General features: G+C 47.9%; 1 protein-coding gene across 1 annotated transcript in view; it reads left to right on the top strand.

The window, feature by feature from the left end:
• rims2b (regulating synaptic membrane exocytosis 2b) overlaps positions 1-25,362 on the top strand; it is a 100,259-nt gene that overhangs the window by 52,179 nt on the left and 22,718 nt on the right. Inside the window, exon 28 of the mRNA XM_072447268.1 lies at positions 3,182-3,321. Within this exon, the coding sequence (XP_072303369.1) occupies positions 3,182-3,321 (140 nt within the window). The remainder of the gene's footprint in view (positions 1-3,181; positions 3,322-25,362) is intronic.

The following is a 25,362-nucleotide window of genomic DNA, read 5'->3' as shown; positions in this document are numbered from 1 at the left end:
CATGGCTCCTCCTCCATGGCTCCTCCTCCATGGCTCCTCCTCCATGGCTCCTCCTCCATGGCTCCTCCTCCATGGCTCCTCTTCCATGGCTCCTCCTCCATGGCTCCTCCTCCATGGCTCCTCCTCCATGGCTCCTCCTCCATGGCTCCTCTTCCATGGCTCCTCCTCCATGGCTCCTCCTCCATGGCTCCTCCTCCATGGCTCCTCCTCCATGGCTCCTCCTCCATGGCTCCTCCTCCATGGCTCCTCTTCCATGGCTCCTCTTCCATGGCTCCTCTTCCATGGCTCCTCTTCCATGGCTCCTCTTCCATGGCTCCTCCTCCATGGCTCCTCCTCCATGGCTCCTCCTCCATGGCTCCTCCTCCATGGCTCCTCCTCCATGGCTCCTCCTTCATGGCTCCTCCTCCATGGCTCCTCTTCCATGGCTCCTCCTCCATGGCTCCTCCTTCATGGCTCCTCCTCCATGGCTCCTCCTCCATGGCTCCTCCTCCATGAGCTGCGCCCGCTTGGCCTGACACCTGTCGATGACCTCAGGAGACCTAAAGGTCAGAGAGGCCTGACCACATCCTTTACTTCCAGTCTCCACCACCGGGTTCGGAGGTTACCACGGCGACAGGCACCGGACCATGTGACCACAGCTCCGAGCAGCCGCATCAACAATGGAGGCGGAGAACATGGTCCACTCAGACTCAATGTCCCCAGCGTCCCCTGGGACATGGGAGCAGCTCTCCTGGAGGTGTGAGTTGAAGACCCTCCTGACAGAGGCTCCACAAGACGATCCCCACAGACCCCCACAATGCACTTGGGCCAAGTCTGTCCAGCTTCCTCGTCCACCAGAGGATCCAACTCACCACCAGGTGGTGCTCTACAGCTCCGCCCCTCTCTTCACCCGAGTGTCCGAGACACGCACCAGGACACCTCCTGTGTCCTGGTGCCATGTGACCTGATGGACCTTGTGTTGAACATGGTGTTCAATAACTGACCGCTCGGGTTCAGATCGGGGCTCCGCCCCTCTCCAGGTGTCACCGTTATTGTCCAAATGGGCGTTGAAGTCCCCCAGTAGAACAGCACTGTCCAGTTCCCCTCCCAAGGACTCCAAGAAGGCACTGCTGTTCGGCCCCTGGACCGACACAACAGTGAGAGACATTTCCCCCACCTGAAGGCGAAGGGAGCGACCATCTCGTCCACCGGGGTTGAACTCCAACATGTGGCGGCTGAAGCTGAGGGGCTATAAGCAAGCCCACACCAGCCCCGCCCACACCAGCCCCGCCCACACCAGCCCCGCCTCTCCCCGAGGGCAGCACCAGAGAAGTGGAGCGTCCAGTCCCTCTGGAGGAGATGGTTCCAGAGCCCAAACTGTGCTGGAGGTGAAGCCGACTATATCTAGTCGATATCGCTCAACCTCCCGCACAAGCTCAGGCTCCTCCCCCCAGCACAAGCTCCTCCCCCCAGCACAAGCTCAGGCTCCTCCCCCCAGCACAAGCTCAGGCTCCTCCCCCCAGCACAAGCTCAGGCTCCTCCCCCCAGCACAAGCTCAGGCTCCTCCCCCCAGCACAAGCTCAGGCTCCTCCCCCCAGCGAGGAGACATTCAATGTCCCCAGAGTTAGTCTCTGTGTCTGGAGATGTGGTCGTCGAGGCCCCTTATGGATCCTCCTGCGGGTGGGGGGCCCACAGGAGGACGACCGCACTTCGCTCTTTCGGGCCCCGTGGGTACAGACCCACCAGGCGCTCGCCATGGAGCACCCATCCCAGGCCTGGCTCCAGAATGGGGCCCCGGTGACGCCGATCCGGGCGACGTAACTAGCTTTGTTATTGTTGTCGTCATAAAGGACTTCTGACCCGTCCCCTACGACCTGTCGCCTCTGGACACTCGAGCAGGGGCCCCGCCCCCGACCACCGAGCTCATGGGATCAAACCCTCCACCACGTCAAGGAGGGGCGGGCCAAGGAGGGGCGGGCCAAGGAGGGGCGGGCCAAGGAGGGGCGGGTCAAGGAGGGGCGGGCCAAGGAGGGGCGGGTCAGGCCAAGGAGGGGCGGGTCAAGGAGGGGCGGGTCAAGGAGGGGCGGGTCAAGGAGGGGCGGGTCAAGGAGGGGCGGGCCAAGGAGGGGCGGGTCAAGGAGGGGCGGGCCAAGGAGGGGCGGGTCAAGGAGGGGCGGGTCAAGGAGGGGCGGGTCAAGGAGGGGCGGGTCAAGGAGGGACGGGTCAAGGAGGGGCGGGTCAAGGAGGGGCGGGTCAAGGAGGGGCGGGTCAAGGAGGGGCGGGTCAAGGAGGGGCGGGTCAAGGAGGGGCGGGTCAAGGAGGGGCGGGTCAAGGAGGGACGGGTCAAGGAGGGGCGGGTCAAGGAGGGGCGGGTCAAGGAGGGGCGGGTCAAGGAGGGGCGGGCCAAGGAGGGGCGGGTCAAGGAGGGGCGGGCCAAGGAGGGGCGGGCCAAGGAGGGGCGGGTCAAGGAGGGACGGGTCAAGGAGGGGCGGGTCAAGGAGGGGCGGGTCAAGGAGGGACGGGTCAAGGAGGGGCGGGTCAAGGAGGGGCGGGTCAAGGAGGGGCGGGCCAAGCAGGGGCGGGTCAAGGAGGGGCGGGTCAAGGAGGGGCGGGTCAAGGAGGGGCGGGTCAAGGAGGGGCGGGTCAAGGAGGGGCAGGTCAAACATGTTACACACTTATCGCATGAACTCTTGGTCCCTTGAGGCGGTCAGACCCTGAAACAGCACCTCAGTCCTGACCCGGTCCTGACCGGTCCTGACCCGGTCCTGACCCGGTCCTGACTCGGTCCTGACCCGGTCCTGACCCGGGCCTGACCCGGTCCTGACTCGGTCCTGACTCGGTCCTGACCCGGTCCTGACCCGGTCCTGACCCGGGCCTGACCCGGTCCTGACTCGGTCCTGACTCGGTCCTGACCCGTCCTGACCCGGTCCTGACCCGGTCCTGACCCGGTCCTGACTCGGTCCTGACTCGGTCCTGACCCGTCCTGACCCGTCCTGACCCGGTCCTGACCCGGTCCTGACTCGGTCCTGACCCGGTCCTGACCCGGTCCTGACCCGGGCCTGACCCGGGCCTGACCCGGTCCTGACTCGGTCCTGACCCGGTCCTGACCCGGTCCTGACCCGGTCCTGACCCGTCCTGACCCGGGCCTGACCCGGTCCTGACCCGGTCCTGACCCGGTCCTGACCCGGTGTGTCTCCTGCAGCCGCCTACGTGAAGGTTTACCTCATGGACAATGGGAAATGTGTTCTAAAGAGAAGAACTCGACTTTCCAGAAAAACTTTGGATCCACTTTATCAACAACAACTGCAGTTTGAAGAGAATCCAGAGGGAAAAGTCTTACAGGTAAAAGCAGGACTAAACCAGGACTAAAGCAGGACTAAACCAGGACTAAACCAGGTCTAAACCAGGTCTAAACCAGGTCTAAAGCAGGACTAAACCAGGACTAAAGCAGGACTAAACCAGGACTAAACCAGGACTAAACCAGGACTAAACCAGGTCTAAAGCAGGACTAAACCAGGACTAAACCAGGACTAAACCAGGTCTAAACCAGGACTAAACCAGGACTAAACCAGGACTAAACCAGGACTAAACCAGGACTAAACCAGGTCTAAACCAGGTCTAAACCAGGTCTAAACCAGGTCTAAAGCAGGACTAAACCAGGACTAAACCAGGACTAAACCAGGTCTAAACCAGGACTAAACCAGGACTAAACCAGGTCTAAACCAGGTCTAAACCAGGTCTAAAGCAGGACTAAACCAGGACTAAAGCAGGACTAAACCAGGACTAAACCAGGACTAAACCAGGACTAAACCAGGACTAAAGCAGGACTAAAGCAGGACTAAAGCAGGACTAAAGCAGGACTAAAGCAGGACTAAACCAGGACTAAAGCAGGACTAAACCAGGACTAAAGCAGGACTAAACCAGGACTAAACCAGGACTAAAGCAGGACTAAATCAGGACTAAAGCAGGACTAAACCAGGACTAAAGCAGGACTAAACCAGGACTAAAGCAGGACTAAAGCAGGACTAAAGCAGGACTAAACCAGGACTAAAGCAGGACTAAAGCAGGACTAAAGCAGGACTAAACCAGGTCTAAACCAGGACTAAACCAGGACTAAACCAGGACTAAACCAGGTCTAAACCAGGTCTAAAGCAGGACTAAAGCAGGACTAAACCAGGACTAAACCAGGACTAAAGCAGGTCTAAACCAGGACTAAACCAGGACTAAAGCAGGACTAAACCAGGACTAAACCAGGACTAAAGCAGGACTAAACCAGGACTAAACCAGGACTAAAGCAGGACTAAAGCAGGACTAAACCAGGACTAAACCAGGACTAAAGCAGGACTAAACCAGGACTAAAGCAGGACTAAAGCAGGACTAAAGCAGGACTAAACCAGGACTAAACCAGGTCTAAACCAGGTCTAAACCAGGTCTAAACCAGGTCTAAACCAGGTCTAAACCAGGTCTAAACCAGGTCTAAACCAGGTCTAAAGCAGGACTAAACCAGGACTAAACCAGGTCTAAACCAGGTCTAAACCAGGACTAAACCAGGTCTAAACCAGGTCTAAACCAGGTCTAAACCAGGTCTAAACCAGGACTAAACCAGGTCTAAACCAGGTCTAAACCAGGTCTAAAGCAGGACTAAACCAGGACTAAACCAGGACTAAACCAGGTCTAAACCAGGACTAAACCAGGACTAAACCAGGACTAAACCAGGTCTAAACCAGGTCTAAACCAGGACTAAAGCAGGACTAAACCAGGACTAAAGCAGGACTAAACCAGGACTAAACCAGGACTAAACCAGGACTAAACCAGGACTAAACCAGGACTAAAGCAGGACTAAACCAGGACTAAACCAGGTCTAAACCAGGTCTAAAGCAGGACTAAACCAGGACTAAACCAGGACTAAACCAGGTCTAAACCAGGTCTAAACCAGGTCTAAAGCAGGACTAAACCAGGACTAAAGCAGGACTAAACCAGGACTAAACCAGGACTAAACCAGGACTAAACCAGGTCTAAAGCAGGACTAAACCAGGACTAAACCAGGACTAAACCAGGTCTAAACCAGGACTAAACCAGGACTAAACCAGGACTAAACCAGGACTAAACCAGGTCTAAACCAGGTCTAAACCAGGTCTAAAGCAGGACTAAACCAGGACTAAACCAGGACTAAACCAGGTCTAAACCAGGACTAAACCAGGACTAAACCAGGTCTAAACCAGGTCTAAACCAGGTCTAAAGCAGGACTAAACCAGGACTAAAGCAGGACTAAAGCAGGACTAAAGCAGGACTAAAGCAGGACTAAAGCAGGACTAAAGCAGGACTAAACCAGGACTAAACCAGGACTAAAGCAGGACTAAACCAGGACTAAAGCAGGACTAAACCAGGACTAAAGCAGGACTAAATCAGGACTAAAGCAGGACTAAACCAGGACTAAAGCAGGACTAAATCAGGACTAAAGCAGGACTAAACCAGGACTAAAGCAGGACTAAAGCAGGACTAAAGCAGGACTAAAGCAGGACTAAAGCAGGACTAAAGCAGGACTAAACCAGGTCTAAACCAGGACTAAACCAGGACTAAACCAGGACTAAACCAGGTCTAAAGCAGGTCTAAAGCAGGACTAAAGCAGGACTAAACCAGGACTAAACCAGGACTAAAGCAGGTCTAAACCAGGACTAAACCAGGACTAAAGCAGGACTAAACCAGGACTAAACCAGGACTAAAGCAGGACTAAAGCAGGACTAAACCAGGACTAAACCAGGACTAAAGCAGGACTAAAGCAGGACTAAACCAGGACTAAACCAGGACTAAAGCAGGACTAAACCAGGACTAAAGCAGGACTAAAGCAGGACTAAAGCAGGACTAAACCAGGACTAAACCAGGTCTAAACCAGGTCTAAACCAGGACTAAACCAGGACTAAAGCAGGTCTAAACCAGGTCTAAACCAGGTCTAAACCAGGTCTAAACCAGGACTAAACCAGGTCTAAACCAGGTCTAAACCAGGTCTAAAGCAGGACTAAACCAGGACTAAACCAGGACTAAACCAGGTCTAAACCAGGACTAAACCAGGACTAAACCAGGTCTAAACCAGGTCTAAACCAGGACTAAAGCAGGACTAAACCAGGACTAAAGCAGGACTAAACCAGGACTAAACCAGGACTAAACCAGGACTAAACCAGGACTAAAGCAGGACTAAAGCAGGACTAAAGCAGGACTAAACCAGGACTAAACCAGGACTAAAGCAGGACTAAAGCAGGACTAAAGCAGGACTAAAGCAGGACTAAACCAGGACTAAACCAGGACTAAAGCAGGACTAAACCAGGACTAAAGCAGGACTAAAGCAGGACTAAAGCAGGACTAAATCAGGACTAAATCAGGACTAAAGCAAGACTAAAGCAGGACTAAACCAGGACTAAAGCAGGACTAAAGCAGGACTAAACCAGGACTAAAGCAGGACTAAAGCAGGACTAAAGCAGGACTAAACCAGGACTAAACCAGGACTAAAGCAGGACTAAAGCAGGACTAAAGCAGGACTAAACGAGGACTAAAGCAGGACTAAACGAGGACTAAAGCAGGACTAAACCAGGACTAAAGCAGGACTAAACCAGGACTAAACCAGGACTAAAGCAGGACTAAAGCAGGACTAAAGCAGGACTAAACCAGGACTAAAGCAGGACTAAACCAGGACTAAAGCAGGACTAAAGCAGGACTAAACCAGGACTAAAGCAGGACTAAAGCAGGACTAAAGCAGGACTAAAGCAGGACTAAACCAGGACTAAAGCAGGACTAAACCAGGACTAAAGCAGGACTAAAGCAGGACTAAAGCAGGACTAAACCAGGACTAAACCAGGACTAAAGCAGGACTAAACCAGGACTAAAGCAGGACTAAAGCAGGACTAAAGCAGGACTAAAGCAGGACTAAAGCAGGACTAAAGCAGGACTAAAGCAGGTCTAAACCAGGACTAAACCAGGACTAAACCAGGACTAAACCAGGACTAAAGCAGGACTAAACCAGGACTAAAGCAGGTCTAAACCAGGACTAAACCAGGACTAAACCAGGACTAAAGCAGGACTAAAGCAGGACTAAACCAGGACTAAACCAGGACTAAAGCAGGACTAAAGCAGGACTAAAGCAGGTCTAAAGCAGGACTAAAGCAGGACTAAAGCAGGACTAAACCAGGACTAAACCAGGATTAAAGCAGGACTAAAGCAGGACTAAAGCAGGACTAAACCAGGACTAAACCAGGACTAAAGCAGGACTAAAGCAGGACTAAACCAGGACTAAAGCAGGACTAAAGCAGGACTAAAGCAGGACTAAACCAGGACTAAAGCAGGACTAAAGCAGGACTAAAGCAGGACTAAAGCAGGACTAAAGCAGGACTAAAGCAGGACTAAAGCAGGTCTAAAGCAGGACTAAAGCAGGACTAAACCAGGACTAAAGCAGGACTAAAGCAGGTCTAAAGCAGGACTAAACCAGGACTAAACCAGGTCTAAACCAGGACTAAACCAGGACTAAAGCAGGACTAAAGCAGGACTAAAGCAGGTCTAAAGCAGGTCTAAAGCAGGACTAAACCAGGACTAAAGCAGGACTAAACCAGGACTAAAGCAGGTCTAAAGCAGGACTAAACCAGGACTAAACCAGGTCTAAACCAGGACTAAAGCAGGACTAAAGCAGGACTAAAGCAGGTCTAAAGCAGGTCTAAAGCAGGACTAAAGCAGGACTAAAGCAGGACTAAAGCAGGACTAAAGCAGGACTAAAGCAGGACTAAAGCAGGTCTAAACCAGGACTAAAGCAGGACTAAAGCAGGACTAAAGCAGGACTAAAGCAGGACTAAACCAGGACTAAAGCAGGACTAAACCAGGACTAAAGCAGGTCTAAAGCAGGACTAAACCAGGACTAAACCAGGTCTAAACCAGGACTAAAGCAGGACTAAAGCAGGACTAAAGCAGGACTAAAGCAGGTCTAAACCAGGACTAAAGCAGGACTAAAGCAGGACTAAACCAGGACTAAAGCAGGACTAAAGCAGGACTAAAGCAGGACTAAACCAGGACTAAAGCAGGACTAAACCAGGACTAAAGCAGGACTAAAGCAGGTCTAAAGCAGGACTAAACCAGGACTAAAGCAGGACTAAACCAGGACTAAAGCAGGACTAAAGCAGGACTAAAGCAGGACTAAAGCAGGACTAAAGCAGGACTAAAGCAGGACTAAAGCAGGACTAAACCAGGACTAAAGCAGGACTAAACCAGGACTAAAGCAGGACTAAAGCAGGACTAAAGCAGGACTAAAGCAGGACTAAAGCAGGTCTAAAGCAGGTCTAAAGCAGGACTAAAGCAGGACTAAACCAGGACTAAAGCAGGACTAAAGCAGGACTAAACCAGGACTAAAGCAGGACTAAAGCAGGTCTAAAGCAGGTCTAAAGCAGGACTAAACCAGGACTAAACCAGGACTAAAGCAGGACTAAACCAGGACTAAACCAGGACTAAAGCAGGACTAAAGCAGGACTAAACCAGGACTAAAGCAGGACTAAAGCAGGACTAAAGCAGGTCTAAAGCAGGACTAAAGCAGGACTAAAGCAGGTCTAAAGCAGGACTAAAGCAGGACTAAAGCAGGACTAAAGCAGGACTAAAGCAGGACTAAAGCAGGACTAAAGCAGGACTAAACCAGGACTAAAGCAGGACTAAAGCAGGACTAAAGCAGGACTAAAGCAGGACTAAAGCAGGACTAAAGCAGGTCTAAAGCAGGACTAAAGCAGGACTAAAGCAGGACTAAACCAGGACTAAACCAGGACTAAACCAGGACTAAAGCAGGACTAAAGCAGGACTAAAGCAGGACTAAAGCAGGACTAAAGCAGGACTAAAGCAGGACTAAACCAGGACTAAAGCAGGACTAAAGCAGGACTAAAGCAGGACTAAACCAGGACTAAAGCAGGACTAAACCAGGACTAAAGCAGGACTAAAGCAGGACTAAAGCAGGACTAAAGCAGGTCTAAAGCAGGACTAAAGCAGGACTAAAGCAGGACTAAAGCAGGACTAAAGCAGGACTAAAGCAGGACTAAACCAGGACTAAACCAGGACTAAAGCAGGACTAAAGCAGGACTAAAGCAGGACTAAAGCAGGACTAAAGCAGGTCTAAAGCAGGTCTAAAGCAGGACTAAAGCAGGACTAAACCAGGACTAAACCAGGACTAAACCAGGACTAAACCAGGACTAAAGCAGGACTAAAGCAGGACTAAAGCAGGACTAAAGCAGGACTAAAGCAGGACTAAAGCAGGACTAAAGCAGGACTAACGCAGGTCTAAAGCAGGACTAAACCAGGACTAAAGCAGGACTAAAGCAGGACTAAAGCAGGACTAAAGCAGGACTAAAGCAGGACTAAAGCAGGTCTAAAGCAGGTCTAAAGCAGGACTAAACCAGGACTAAAGCAGGACTAAACCAGGACTAAAGCAGGACTAAACCAGGACTAAAGCAGGACTAAAGCAGGACTAAAGCAGGACTAAAGCAGGACTAAAGCAGGACTAAAGCAGGACTAAACCAGGTCTAAAGCAGGACTAAAGCAGGTCTAAAGCAGGACTAAAGCAGGACTAAAGCAGGACTAAACCAGGACTAAAGCAGGACTAAAGCAGGACTAAAGCAGGACTAAACCAGGACTAAAGCAGGACTAAACCAGGACTAAAGCAGGACTAAAGCAGGTCTAAAGCAGGACTAAACCAGGACTAAAGCAGGACTAAAGCAGGACTAAAGCAGGACTAAAGCAGGTCTAAAGCAGGTCTAAAGCAGGACTAAAGCAGGACTAAACCAGGACTAAAGCAGGACTAAAGCAGGACTAAAGCAGGACTAAAGCAGGACTAAAGCAGGTCTAAAGCAGGACTAAAGCAGGACTAAAGCAGGACTAAAGCAGGACTAAAGCAGGAATAAAGCAGGACTAAAGCAGGACTAAACCAGGACTAAAGCAGGACTAAAGCAGGACTAAAGCAGGACTAAACCAGGACTAAAGCAGGACTAAAGCAGGACTAAAGCAGGTCTAAAGCAGGTCTAAAGCAGGACTAAAGCAGGACTAAACCAGGACTAAAGCAGGACTAAAGCAGGACTAAACCAGGACTAAACCAGGACTAAAGCAGGACTAAAGCAGGACTAAAGCAGGACTAAAGCAGGACTAAACCAGGACTAAACCAGGACTAAACCAGGACTAAAGCAGGACTAAAGCAGGACTAAAGCAGGACTAAAGCAGGACTAAAGCAGGTCTAAAGCAGGACTAAAGCAGGACTAAACCAGGACTAAAGCAGGACTAAAGCAGGACTAAAGCAGGTCTAAAGCAGGACTAAACCAGGACTAAACCAGGTCTAAACCAGGACTAAAGCAGGACTAAAGCAGGTCTAAAGCAGGTCTAAAGCAGGACTAAACCAGGACTAAAGCAGGACTAAACCAGGACTAAAGCAGGACTAAAGCAGGACTAAAGCAGGACTAAAGCAGGACTAAAGCAGGACTAAAGCAGGTCTAAAGCAGGACTAAAGCAGGACTAAACCAGGTCTAAACCAGGACTAAAGCAGGACTAAAGCAGGACTAAAGCAGGACTAAAGCAGGACTAAAGCAGGACTAAAGCAGGACTAAAGCAGGACTAAAGCAGGACTAAACCAGGACTAAAGCAGGACTAAACCAGGACTAAAGCAGGACTAAAGCAGGTCTAAAGCAGGACTAAACCAGGACTAAAGCAGGACTAAACCAGGACTAAAGCAGGACTAAAGCAGGACTAAAGCAGGACTAAACCAGGACTAAAGCAGGACTAAAGCAGGACTAAAGCAGGACTAAAGCAGGACTAAAGCAGGACTAAACCAGGACTAAAGCAGGACTAAAGCAGGACTAAACCAGGACTAAAGCAGGACTAAAGCAGGACTAAAGCAGGACTAAAGCAGGACTAAAGCAGGTCTAAAGCAGGACTAAACCAGGACTAAAGCAGGACTAAACCAGGACTAAAGCAGGACTAAAGCAGGACTAAAGCAGGACTAAACCAGGACTAAAGCAGGACTAAAGCAGGACTAAAGCAGGACTAAAGCAGGACTAAAGCAGGACTAAAGCAGGACTAAAGCAGGACTAAACCAGGACTAAAGCAGGACTAAAGCAGGACTAAAGCAGGACTAAAGCAGGACTAAAGCAGGACTAAAGCAGGTCTAAAGCAGGTCTAAAGCAGGACTAAAGCAGGACTAAACCAGGACTAAAGCAGGACTAAAGCAGGACTAAACCAGGACTAAAGCAGGACTAAAGCAGGACTAAAGCAGGACTAAAGCAGGACTAAAGCAGGACTAAACCAGGACTAAACCAGGACTAAACCAGGACTAAAGCAGGACTAAACCAGGACTAAACCAGGACTAAAGCAGGACTAAACCAGGACTAAAGCAGGACTAAAGCAGGACTAAACCAGGACTAAAGCAGGACTAAAGCAGGACTAAAGCAGGACTAAAGCAGGACTAAACCAGGACTAAAGCAGGACTAAAGCAGGTCTAAAGCAGGACTAAAGCAGGACTAAACCAGGACTAAAGCAGGACTAAAGCAGGACTAAACCAGGACTAAACCAGGTCTAAACCAGGACTAAAGCAGGACTAAAGCAGGACTAAAGCAGGACTAAACCAGGACTAAACCAGGACTAAAGCAGGACTAAAGCAGGACTAAAGCAGGACTAAACCAGGACTAAAGCAGGACTAAAGCAGGACTAAACCAGGACTAAACCAGGACTAAACCAGGACTAAAGCAGGTCTAAACCAGGACTAAACCAGGACTAAACCAGGACTAAAGCAGGACTAAAGCAGGACTAAACCAGGACTAAACCAGGACTAAAGCAGGACTAAACCAGGACTAAACCAGGACTAAAGCAGGACTAAACCAGGACTAAAGCAGGACTAAACCAGGACTAAAGCAGGACTAAAGCAGGACTAAACCAGGACTAAACCAGGACTAAACCAGGACTAAAGCAGGTCTAAACCAGGACTAAACCAGGACTAAAGCAGGACTAAAGCAGGACTAAACCAGGACTAAACCAGGACTAAAGCAGGACTAAAGCAGGACTAAAGCAGGTCTAAAGCAGGACTAAAGCAGGACTAAACCAGGACTAAACCAGGATTAAAGCAGGACTAAAGCAGGACTAAAGCAGGACTAAAGCAGGACTAAATCAGGACTAAACCAGGACTAAACCAGGACTAAACCAGGACTAAACCAGGACTAAAGCAGGTCTAAACCAGGACTAAACCAGGACTAAAGCAGGACTAAAGCAGGACTAAAGCAGGACTAAAGCAGGACTAAACCAGGACTAAAGCAGGACTAAAGCAGGACTAAACCAGGACTAAAGCAGGACTAAAGCAGGACTAAAGCAGGACTAAACCAGGACTAAAGCAGGACTAAAGCAGGACTAAAGCAGGACTAAAGCAGGACTAAAGCAGGACTAAAGCAGGACTAAAGCAGGACTAAAGCAGGTCTAAAGCAGGACTAAAGCAGGACTAAACCAGGACTAAAGCAGGACTAAAGCAGGTCTAAAGCAGGACTAAACCAGGACTAAACCAGGTCTAAACCAGGACTAAAGCAGGACTAAAGCAGGACTAAAGCAGGACTAAAGCAGGTCTAAAGCAGGTCTAAAGCAGGACTAAACCAGGACTAAAGCAGGACTAAACCAGGACTAAAGCAGGTCTAAAGCAGGACTAAACCAGGACTAAACCAGGTCTAAACCAGGACTAAAGCAGGACTAAAGCAGGACTAAAGCAGGTCTAAAGCAGGACTAAAGCAGGACTAAAGCAGGACTAAAGCAGGACTAAAGCAGGACTAAAGCAGGACTAAAGCAGGTCTAAAGCAGGACTAAAGCAGGACTAAACCAGGTCTAAACCAGGACTAAAGCAGGACTAAAGCAGGACTAAAGCAGGACTAAAGCAGGACTAAACCAGGACTAAAGCAGGACTAAAGCAGGACTAAAGCAGGACTAAACCAGGACTAAAGCAGGACTAAACCAGGACTAAAGCAGGACTAAAGCAGGTCTAAAGCAGGACTAAACCAGGACTAAAGCAGGACTAAACCAGGACTAAAGCAGGACTAAAGCAGGACTAAAGCAGGACTAAAGCAGGACTAAAGCAGGACTAAAGCAGGACTAAAGCAGGACTAAAGCAGGACTAAACCAGGACTAAACCAGGACTAAACCAGGACTAAAGCAGGACTAAAGCAGGACTAAAGCAGGACTAAAGCAGGACTAAAGCAGGACTAAAGCAGGTCTAAAGCAGGTCTAAAGCAGGACTAAAGCAGGACTAAACCAGGACTAAAGCAGGACTAAAGCAGGACTAAACCAGGACTAAAGCAGGTCTAAAGCAGGACTAAAGCAGGACTAAACCAGGACTAAAGCAGGACTAAACCAGGACTAAACCAGGACTAAAGCAGGACTAAAGCAGGTCTAAAGCAGGACTAAAGCAGGACTAAACCAGGACTAAAGCAGGACTAAAGCAGGACTAAAGCAGGACTAAAGCAGGACTAAAGCAGGACTAAAGCAGGACTAAAGCAGGACTAAAGCAGGTCTAAAGCAGGACTAAAGCAGGACTAAAGCAGGACTAAACCAGGACTAAACCAGGACTAAACCAGGACTAAAGCAGGACTAAAGCAGGACTAAAGCAGGACTAAAGCAGGACTAAAGCAGGACTAAAGCAGGACTAAACCAGGACTAAAGCAGGACTAAAGCAGGACTAAAGCAGGACTAAAGCAGGACTAAACCAGGACTAAAGCAGGACTAAACCAGGACTAAAGCAGGACTAAAGCAGGACTAAAGCAGGTCTAAAGCAGGACTAAAGCAGGACTAAAGCAGGACTAAAGCAGGACTAAAGCAGGACTAAAGCAGGACTAAACCAGGACTAAACCAGGACTAAAGCAGGACTAAAGCAGGACTAAAGCAGGACTAAAGCAGGACTAAAGCAGGACTAAAGCAGGTCTAAAGCAGGTCTAAAGCAGGACTAAAGCAGGACTAAACCAGGACTAAACCAGGACTAAACCAGGACTAAAGCAGGACTAAAGCAGGACTAAAGCAGGACTAAAGCAGGACTAAAGCAGGACTAAAGCAGGACTAAAGCAGGACTAACGCAGGTCTAAAGCAGGACTAAACCAGGACTAAAGCAGGACTAAAGCAGGACTAAAGCAGGACTAAAGCAGGACTAAAGCAGGACTAAAGCAGGTCTAAAGCAGGTCTAAAGCAGGACTAAACCAGGACTAAAGCAGGACTAAACCAGGACTAAAGCAGGACTAAAGCAGGACTAAAGCAGGACTAAAGCAGGACTAAAGCAGGACTAAAGCAGGACTAAACCAGGACTAAAGCAGGACTAAAGCAGGACTAAACCAGGTCTAAAGCAGGACTAAAGCAGGTCTAAAGCAGGACTAAAGCAGGACTAAAGCAGGACTAAACCAGGACTAAAGCAGGACTAAAGCAGGACTAAAGCAGGACTAAAGCAGGACTAAACCAGGACTAAAGCAGGACTAAACCAGGACTAAAGCAGGACTAAAGCAGGTCTAAAGCAGGACTAAACCAGGACTAAAGCAGGACTAAAGCAGGACTAAAGCAGGACTAAAGCAGGTCTAAAGCAGGTCTAAAGCAGGACTAAAGCAGGACTAAACCAGGACTAAAGCAGGACTAAAGCAGGACTAAAGCAGGACTAAAGCAGGACTAAAGCAGGTCTAAAGCAGGACTAAAGCAGGACTAAAGCAGGACTAAAGCAGGAATAAAGCAGGACTAAAGCAGGACTAAACCAGGACTAAAGCAGGACTAAAGCAGGACTAAAGCAGGACTAAAGCAGGACTAAAGCAGGACTAAACCAGGACTAAAGCAGGACTAAAGCAGGACTAAACCAGGACTAAAGCAGGACTAAAGCAGGACTAAAGCAGGACTAAAGCAGGACTAAAGCAGGACTAAAGCAGGACTAAAGCAGGTCTAAAGCAGGACTAAAGCAGGACTAAAGCAGGTCTAAAGCAGGTCTAAAGCAGGTCTAAAGCAGGACTAAAGCAGGACTAAAGCAGGACTAAACCAGGACTAAAGCAGGTCTAAAGCAGGACTAAAGCAGGACTAAACCAGGACTAAAGCAGGACTAAACCAGGACTAAAGCAGGACTAAACCAGGACTAAAGCAGGACTAAAGCAGGACTAAAGCAGGTCTAAAGCAGGACTAAAGCAGGACTAAAGCAGGTCTAAAGCAGGACTAAACCAGGACTAAAGCAGGACTAAAGCAGGACTAAAGCAGGACTAAAGCAGGACTAAACCAGGTCTAAACCAGGACTAAAGCAGGACTAAAGCAGGACTAAAGCAGGACTAAAGCAGGACTAAAGCAGGTCTAAAGCAGGACTAAAGCAGGACTAAAGCAGGACTAAACCAGGTCTAAACCAGGTCTAAACCAGGTCTAAAGCAGGTCTAAACCAGGACTAAAGCAGGACTAAACCAGGACTAAACCAGGACTAAAGCAGGACTAAAGCAGGACTAAAGCAGGACTAAAGCAGGACTAAAGCAGGACTAAAGCAGGACTAAACCAGGTATAAACCAGGACTAAAGCAGGACTAAAGCAGGACTAAAGCAGGACTAAAGCAGGACTAAAGCAGGTCTAAAGCAGGTCTAAAGCAGGACTAAACCAGGACTAAACCAGGACTAAAGCAGGACTAAAGCAGGACTAAACCAGGACTAAAGCAGGACTAAAGCAGGACTAAAGCAGGACTAAAGCAGGACTAAACCAGGACTAAAGCAGGACTAAAGCAGGACTAAACCAGGTCTAAAGCAGGACTAAAGCAGGTCTAAAGCAGGACTAAACCAGGACTAAAGCAGGACTAAAGCAGGACTAAAGCAGGACTAAAGCAGGACTAAACCAGGACTAAAGCAGGACTAAAGCAGGACTAAAGCAGGACTAAAGCAGGACTAAAGCAGGACTAAACCAGGACTAAAGCAGGACTAAAGCAGGACTAAACCAGGACTAAAGCAGGACTAAAGCAGGACTAAAGCAGGACTAAAGCAGGACTAAAGCAGGACTAAAGCAGGACTAAAGCAGGTCTAAAGCAGGACTAAAGCAGGACTAAAGCAGGTCTAAAGCAGGTCTAAAGCAGGACTAAAGCAGGACTAAAGCAGGACTAAACCAGGACTAAAGCAGGTCTAAAGCAGGACTAAAGCAGGACTAAACCAGGACTAAAGCAGGACTAAACCAGGACTAAAGCAGGACTAAAGCAGGACTAAAGCAGGTCTAAAGCAGGACTAAAGCAGGACTAAAGCAGGTCTAAAGCAGGTCTAAAGCAGGACTAAAGCAGGACTAAAGCAGGACTAAAGCAGGACTAAAGCAGGTCTAAAGCAGGACTAAAGCAGGACTAAAGCAGGACTAAACCAGGTCTAAACCAGGTCTAAACCAGGTCTAAACCAGGTCTAAAGCAGGTCTAAACCAGGACTAAAGCAGGACTAAACCAGGACTAAACCAGGACTAAAGCAGGACTAAAGCAGGACTAAAGCAGGACTAAAGCAGGACTAAAGCAGGACTAAACCAGGTCTAAACCAGGACTAAAGCAGGACTAAAGCAGGACTAAAGCAGGACTAAAGCAGGACTAAAGCAGGTCTAAAGCAGGTCTAAAGCAGGACTAAACCAGGACTAAACCAGGACTAAAGCAGGACTAAAGCAGGACTAAACCAGGACTAAAGCAGGACTAAAGCAGGACTAAAGCAGGACTAAAGCAGGACTAAAGCAGGACTAAAGCAGGACTAAACCAGGACTAAAGCAGGACTAAAGCAGGACTAAACCAGGTCTAAAGCAGGACTAAAGCAGGTCTAAAGCAGGACTAAACCAGGACTAAAGCAGGACTAAAGCAGGACTAAAGCAGGACTAAAGCAGGACTAAACCAGGACTAAACCAGGACTAAAGCAGGACTAAACCAGGACTAAAGCAGGACTAAAGCAGGACTAAAGCAGGTCTAAAGCAGGACTAAACCAGGACTAAAGCAGGACTAAACCAGGACTAAAGCAGGACTAAAGCAGGTCTAAAGCAGGACTAAAGCAGGACTAAAGCAGGACTAAACCAGGACTAAAGCAGGACTAAAGCAGGACTAAAGCAGGACTAAAGCAGGACTAAAGCAGGACTAAACCAGGACTAAAGCAGGACTAAAGCAGGTCTAAAGCAGGACTAAACCAGGACTAAAGCAGGACTAAACCAGGACTAAAGCAGGACTAAACCAGGACTAAAGCAGGACTAAAGCAGGACTAAAGCAGGACTAAAGCAGGACTAAAGCAGGACTAAACCAGGACTAAAGCAGGACTAAAGCAGGACTAAAGCAGGACTAAAGCAGGACTAAACCAGGACTAAAGCAGGACTAAAGCAGGACTAAAGCAGGACTAAAGCAGGACTAAAGCAGGTCTAAAGCAGGTCTAAAGCAGGACTAAAGCAGGACTAAACCAGGACTAAAGCAGGACTAAAGCAGGACTAAACCAGGACTAAAGCAGGACTAAACCAGGACTAAACCAGGACTAAAGCAGGACTAAACCAGGACTAAAGCAGGACTAAAGCAGGACTAAAGCAGGACTAAAGCAGGACTAAAGCAGGACTAAACCAGGACTAAAGCAGGTCTAAAGCAGGACTAAAGCAGGACTAAAGCAGGACTAAAGCAGGACTAAAGCAGGACTAAAGCAGGACTAAAGCAGGACTAAAGCAGGACTAAAGCAGGTCTAAAGCAGGTCTAAAGCAGGACTAAAGCAGGACTAAAGCAGGACTAAAGCAGGACTAAAGCAGGACTAAACCAGGACTAAAGCAGGACTAAAGCAGGACTAAAGCAGGTCTAAAGCAGGACTAAACCAGGACTAAAGCAGGACTAAAGCAGGACTAAAGCAGGACTAAACCAGGTCTAAACCAGGTCTAAACCAGGTCTAAACCAGGTCTAAAGCAGGACTAAACCAGGACTAAAGCAGGACTAAAGCAGGACTAAAGCAGGGCTAAACCAGGGCTAAAGCAGGGCTAAACCAGGTCTAAAGCAGGACTAAAGCAGGACTAAAGCAGGACTAAAGCAGGACTAAAGCAGGACTAAAGCAGGACTAAACCAGGACTAAAGCAGGACTAAAGCAGGACTAAAGCAGGACTAAACCAGGACTAAAGCAGGACTAAAGCAGGACTAAACCAGGACTAAAGCAGGACTAAACCAGGACTAAAGCAGGACTAAAGCAGGACTAAAGCAGGTCTAAAGCAGGACTAAACCAGGACTAAAGCAGGACTAAACCAGGACTAAAGCAGGACTAAAGCAGGTCTAAAGCAGGACTAAAGCAGGACTAAAGCAGGACTAAAGCAGGACTAAAGCAGGACTAAAGCAGGACTAAAGCAGGACTAAAGCAGGTCTAAAGCAGGTCTAAAGCAGGTCTAAAGCAGGACTAAAGCAGGACTAAAGCAGGACTAAACCAGGACTAAAGCAGGACTAAAGCAGGACTAAAGCAGGACTAAAGCAGGACTAAAGCAGGACTAAAGCAGGACTAAAGCAGGACTAAAGCAGGACTAAAGCAGGACTAAAGCAGGACTAAAGCAGGTCTAAAGCAGGTCTAAAGCAGGTCTAAAGCAGGACTAAAGCAGGACTAAACCAGGACTAAACCAGGACTAAAGCAGGACTAAACCAGGACTAAAGCAGGACTAAACCAGGACTAAAGCAGGACTAAACCAGGACTAAAGCAGGACTAAAGCAGGACTAAAGCAGGACTAAAGCAGGACTAAAGCAGGACTAAACCAGGACTAAAGCAGGACTAAAGCAGGACTAAAGCAGGACTAAAGCAGGACTAAACCAGGACTAAAGCAGGACTAAAGCAGGACTAAAGCAGGACTAAAGCAGGACTAAAGCAGGACTAAACCAGGACTAAAGCAGGACTAAAGCAGGACTAAAGCAGGACTAAAGCAGGTCTAAAGCAGGACTAAAGCAGGACTAAAGCAGGACTAAAGTAAGACTAAAGCAGGTCTAAAGCAGGACTAAAGCAGGACTAAAGCAGGACTAAAGCAGGACTAAAGCAGGACTAAAGCAGGACTAAACCAGGACTAAAGCAGGACTAAAGCAGGACTAAAGCAGGACTAAAGCAGGACTAAAGCAGGACTAAAGCAGGACTAAAGCAGGACTAAAGCAGGACTAAAGCAGGACTAAAGCAGGACTAAAGCAGGACTAAACCAGGACTAAAGCAGGTCTAAAGCAGGACTAAAGCAGGACTAAACCAGGACTAAAGCAGGACTAAAGCAGGACTAAAGCAGGACTAAAGCAGGACTAAAGCAGGACTAAACCAGGACTAAAGCAGGACTAAAGCAGGACTAAACCAGGACTAAAGCAGGACTAAAGCAGGACTAAAGCAGGACTAAAGCAGGACTAAACCAGGACTAAAGCAGGACTAAAGCAGGACTAAAGCAGGACTAAAGCAGGACTAAAGCAGGACTAAAGCAGGACTAAAGCAGGACTAAACCAGGACTAAAGCAGGACTAAAGCAGGACTAAAGCAGGACTAAAGCAGGACTAAAGCAGGACTAAAGCAGGTCTAAAGCAGGTCTAAAGCAGGACTAAAGCAGGACTAAACCAGGACTAAAGCAGGACTAAAGCAGGACTAAACCAGGACTAAAGCAGGACTAAAGCAGGACTAAAGCAGGACTAAAGCAGGACTAAAGCAGGACTAAACCAGGACTAAACCAGGACTAAACCAGGACTAAAGCAGGACTAAACCAGGACTAAACCAGGACTAAAGCAGGACTAAACCAGGACTAAAGCAGGACTAAAGCAGGACTAAACCAGGACTAAAGCAGGACTAAAGCAGGACTAAAGCAGGACTAAAGCAGGACTAAACCAGGACTAAAGCAGGACTAAAGCAGGACTAAAGCAGGACTAAACCAGGACTAAAGCAGGACTAAAGCAGGACTAAACCAGGACTAAACCAGGTCTAAACCAGGACTAAAGCAGGACTAAAGCAGGACTAAAGCAGGACTAAACCAGGACTAAACCAGGACTAAAGCAGGACTAAAGCAGGACTAAAGCAGGACTAAACCAGGACTAAAGCAGGACTAAAGCAGGACTAAACCAGGACTAAACCAGGACTAAACCAGGACTAAAGCAGGTCTAAACCAGGACTAAACCAGGACTAAACCAGGACTAAAGCAGGACTAAAGCAGGACTAAACCAGGACTAAACCAGGACTAAAGCAGGACTAAACCAGGACTAAACCAGGACTAAAGCAGGACTAAACCAGGACTAAAGCAGGACTAAACCAGGACTAAAGCAGGACTAAAGCAGGACTAAACCAGGACTAAACCAGGACTAAACCAGGACTAAAGCAGGTCTAAACCAGGACTAAACCAGGACTAAAGCAGGACTAAAGCAGGACTAAACCAGGACTAAACCAGGACTAAAGCAGGACTAAAGCAGGACTAAAGCAGGTCTAAAGCAGGACTAAAGCAGGACTAAACCAGGACTAAACCAGGATTAAAGCAGGACTAAAGCAGGACTAAAGCAGGACTAAAGCAGGACTAAATCAGGACTAAACCAGGACTAAACCAGGACTAAACCAGGACTAAACCAGGACTAAAGCAGGTCTAAACCAGGACTAAACCAGGACTAAAGCAGGACTAAAGCAGGACTAAAGCAGGACTAAAGCAGGACTAAACCAGGACTAAAGCAGGACTAAAGCAGGACTAAACCAGGACTAAAGCAGGACTAAAGCAGGACTAAAGCAGGACTAAACCAGGACTAAAGCAGGACTAAAGCAGGACTAAAGCAGGACTAAAGCAGGACTAAAGCAGGACTAAAGCAGGACTAAAGCAGGTCTAAAGCAGGACTAAAGCAGGACTAAACCAGGACTAAAGCAGGACTAAAGCAGGTCTAAAGCAGGACTAAACCAGGACTAAACCAGGTCTAAACCAGGACTAAAGCAGGACTAAAGCAGGACTAAAGCAGGACTAAAGCAGGTCTAAAGCAGGTCTAAAGCAGGACTAAACCAGGACTAAAGCAGGACTAAACCAGGACTAAAGCAGGTCTAAAGCAGGACTAAACCAGGACTAAACCAGGTCTAAACCAGGACTAAAGCAGGACTAAAGCAGGACTAAAGCAGGTCTAAAGCAGGACTAAAGCAGGACTAAAGCAGGACTAAAGCAGGACTAAAGCAGGACTAAAGCAGGACTAAAGCAGGTCTAAAGCAGGACTAAAGCAGGACTAAACCAGGTCTAAACCAGGACTAAAGCAGGACTAAAGCAGGACTAAAGCAGGACTAAAGCAGGACTAAACCAGGACTAAAGCAGGACTAAAGCAGGACTAAAGCAGGACTAAACCAGGACTAAAGCAGGACTAAACCAGGACTAAAGCAGGACTAAAGCAGGTCTAAAGCAGGACTAAACCAGGACTAAAGCAGGACTAAACCAGGACTAAAGCAGGACTAAAGCAGGACTAAAGCAGGACTAAAGCAGGACTAAAGCAGGACTAAAGCAGGACTAAAGCAGGACTAAAGCAGGACTAAACCAGGACTAAACCAGGACTAAACCAGGACTAAAGCAGGACTAAAGCAGGACTAAAGCAGGACTAAAGCAGGACTAAAGCAGGACTAAAGCAGGTCTAAAGCAGGTCTAAAGCAGGACTAAAGCAGGACTAAACCAGGACTAAAGCAGGACTAAAGCAGGACTAAACCAGGACTAAAGCAGGTCTAAAGCAGGACTAAAGCAGGACTAAACCAGGACTAAAGCAGGACTAAACCAGGACTAAACCAGGACTAAAGCAGGACTAAAGCAGGTCTAAAGCAGGACTAAAGCAGGACTAAACCAGGACTAAAGCAGGACTAAAGCAGGACTAAAGCAGGACTAAAGCAGGACTAAAGCAGGACTAAAGCAGGACTAAAGCAGGACTAAAGCAGGACTAAAGCAGGTCTAAAGCAGGACTAAAGCAGGACTAAAGCAGGACTAAACCAGGACTAAACCAGGACTAAACCAGGACTAAAGCAGGACTAAAGCAGGACTAAAGCAGGACTAAAGCAGGACTAAAGCAGGACTAAACCAGGACTAAAGCAGGACTAAAGCAGGACTAAAGCAGGACTAAAGCAGGACTAAACCAGGACTAAAGCAGGACTAAACCAGGACTAAAGCAGGACTAAAGCAGGACTAAAGCAGGTCTAAAGCAGGACTAAAGCAGGACTAAAGCAGGACTAAAGCAGGACTAAAGCAGGACTAAAGCAGGACTAAACCAGGACTAAACCAGGACTAAAGCAGGACTAAAGCAGGACTAAAGCAGGACTAAAGCAGGACTAAAGCAGGACTAAAGCAGGTCTAAAGCAGGTCTAAAGCAGGACTAAAGCAGGACTAAACCAGGACTAAACCAGGACTAAACCAGGACTAAAGCAGGACTAAAGCAGGACTAAAGCAGGACTAAAGCAGGACTAAAGCAGGACTAAAGCAGGACTAAAGCAGGACTAACGCAGGTCTAAAGCAGGACTAAACCAGGACTAAAGCAGGACTAAAGCAGGACTAAAGCAGGACTAAAGCAGGACTAAAGCAGGACTAAAGCAGGTCTAAAGCAGGTCTAAAGCAGGACTAAACCAGGACTAAAGCAGGACTAAACCAGGACTAAAGCAGGACTAAAGCAGGACTAAAGCAGGACTAAAGCAGGACTAAAGCAGGACTAAAGCAGGACTAAACCAGGACTAAAGCAGGACTAAAGCAGGACTAAACCAGGTCTAAAGCAGGACTAAAGCAGGTCTAAAGCAGGACTAAAGCAGGACTAAAGCAGGACTAAACCAGGACTAAAGCAGGACTAAAGCAGGACTAAAGCAGGACTAAAGCAGGACTAAACCAGGACTAAAGCAGGACTAAACCAGGACTAAAGCAGGACTAAAGCAGGTCTAAAGCAGGACTAAACCAGGACTAAAGCAGGACTAAAGCAGGACTAAAGCAGGACTAAAGCAGGTCTAAAGCAGGTCTAAAGCAGGACTAAAGCAGGACTAAACCAGGACTAAAGCAGGACTAAAGCAGGACTAAAGCAGGACTAAAGCAGGACTAAAGCAGGTCTAAAGCAGGACTAAAGCAGGACTAAAGCAGGACTAAAGCAGGAATAAAGCAGGACTAAAGCAGGACTAAACCAGGACTAAAGCAGGACTAAAGCAGGACTAAAGCAGGACTAAAGCAGGACTAAAGCAGGACTAAACCAGGACTAAAGCAGGACTAAAGCAGGACTAAACCAGGACTAAAGCAGGACTAAAGCAGGACTAAAGCAGGACTAAAGCAGGACTAAAGCAGGACTAAAGCAGGACTAAAGCAGGTCTAAAGCAGGACTAAAGCAGGACTAAAGCAGGTCTAAAGCAGGTCTAAAGCAGGACTAAAGCAGGACTAAAGCAGGACTAAACCAGGACTAAAGCAGGTCTAAAGCAGGACTAAAGCAGGACTAAACCAGGACTAAAGCAGGACTAAACCAGGACTAAAGCAGGACTAAACCAGGACTAAAGCAGGACTAAAGCAGGACTAAAGCAGGTCTAAAGCAGGACTAAAGCAGGACTAAAGCAGGTCTAAAGCAGGACTAAACCAGGACTAAAGCAGGACTAAAGCAGGACTAAAGCAGGACTAAAGCAGGACTAAACCAGGTCTAAACCAGGACTAAAGCAGGACTAAAGCAGGACTAAAGCAGGACTAAAGCAGGACTAAAGCAGGTCTAAAGCAGGACTAAAGCAGGACTAAAGCAGGACTAAACCAGGTCTAAACCAGGTCTAAACCAGGTCTAAACCAGGTCTAAAGCAGGTCTAAACCAGGACTAAAGCAGGACTAAACCAGGACTAAACCAGGACTAAAGCAGGACTAAAGCAGGACTAAAGCAGGACTAAAGCAGGACTAAAGCAGGACTAAAGCAGGACTAAACCAGGTATAAACCAGGACTAAAGCAGGACTAAAGCAGGACTAAAGCAGGACTAAAGCAGGACTAAAGCAGGTCTAAAGCAGGTCTAAAGCAGGACTAAACCAGGACTAAACCAGGACTAAAGCAGGACTAAAGCAGGACTAAACCAGGACTAAAGCAGGACTAAAGCAGGACTAAAGCAGGACTAAAGCAGGACTAAACCAGGACTAAAGCAGGACTAAAGCAGGACTAAACCAGGTCTAAAGCAGGACTAAAGCAGGTCTAAAGCAGGACTAAACCAGGACTAAACCAGGACTAAAGCAGGACTAAAGCAGGACTAAAGCAGGACTAAAGCAGGACTAAACCAGGACTAAAGCAGGACTAAAGCAGGACTAAAGCAGGACTAAAGCAGGACTAAAGCAGGACTAAACCAGGACTAAACCAGGACTAAAGCAGGACTAAAGCAGGACTAAACCAGGACTAAAGCAGGACTAAAGCAGGACTAAAGCAGGACTAAAGCAGGACTAAAGCAGGACTAAAGCAGGACTAAAGCAGGACTAAAGCAGGTCTAAAGCAGGACTAAAGCAGGACTAAAGCAGGTCTAAAGCAGGTCTAAAGCAGGACTAAAGCAGGACTAAAGCAGGACTAAACCAGGACTAAAGCAGGTCTAAAGCAGGACTAAAGCAGGACTAAACCAGGACTAAAGCAGGACTAAACCAGGACTAAAGCAGGACTAAAGCAGGACTAAAGCAGGTCTAAAGCAGGACTAAAGCAGGACTAAAGCAGGTCTAAAGCAGGTCTAAAGCAGGACTAAAGCAGGACTAAAGCAGGACTAAAGCAGGACTAAAGCAGGTCTAAAGCAGGACTAAAGCAGGACTAAAGCAGGACTAAACCAGGTCTAAACCAGGTCTAAACCAGGTCTAAACCAGGTCTAAAGCAGGTCTAAACCAGGACTAAAGCAGGACTAAACCAGGACTAAACCAGGACTAAAGCAGGACTAAAGCAGGACTAAAGCAGGACTAAAGCAGGACTAAAGCAGGACTAAACCAGGTCTAAACCAGGACTAAAGCAGGACTAAAGCAGGACTAAAGCAGGACTAAAGCAGGACTAAAGCAGGACTAAAGCAGGTCTAAAGCAGGACTAAACCAGGACTAAAGCAGGACTAAACCAGGACTAAAGCAGGACTAAAGCAGGTCTAAAGCAGGACTAAAGCAGGACTAAAGCAGGACTAAAGCAGGACTAAACCAGGACTAAAGCAGGACTAAACCAGGACTAAAGCAGGACTAAAGCAGGACTAAAGCAGGTCTAAAGCAGGACTAAACCAGGACTAAAGCAGGACTAAACCAGGACTAAAGCAGGACTAAAGCAGGTCTAAAGCAGGACTAAAGCAGGACTAAAGCAGGACTAAACCAGGACTAAAGCAGGACTAAAGCAGGACTAAAGCAGGACTAAAGCAGGACTAAAGCAGGACTAAACCAGGACTAAAGCAGGACTAAAGCAGGTCTAAAGCAGGACTAAACCAGGACTAAAGCAGGACTAAACCAGGACTAAAGC

This window comes from Eucyclogobius newberryi, unplaced genomic scaffold (assembly GCF_026437365.1).
Source record: "Eucyclogobius newberryi isolate DKJ021-1_F unplaced genomic scaffold, fEucNew1.0.hap1 SCAF_16, whole genome shotgun sequence".
Classification (NCBI taxonomy): Eukaryota; Metazoa; Chordata; class Actinopteri; order Gobiiformes; family Gobiidae; genus Eucyclogobius; species Eucyclogobius newberryi.
The sequence above is the reverse complement of the archived record's forward strand: the minus strand, read 5'-3'. Positions and strand labels throughout refer to the sequence as shown.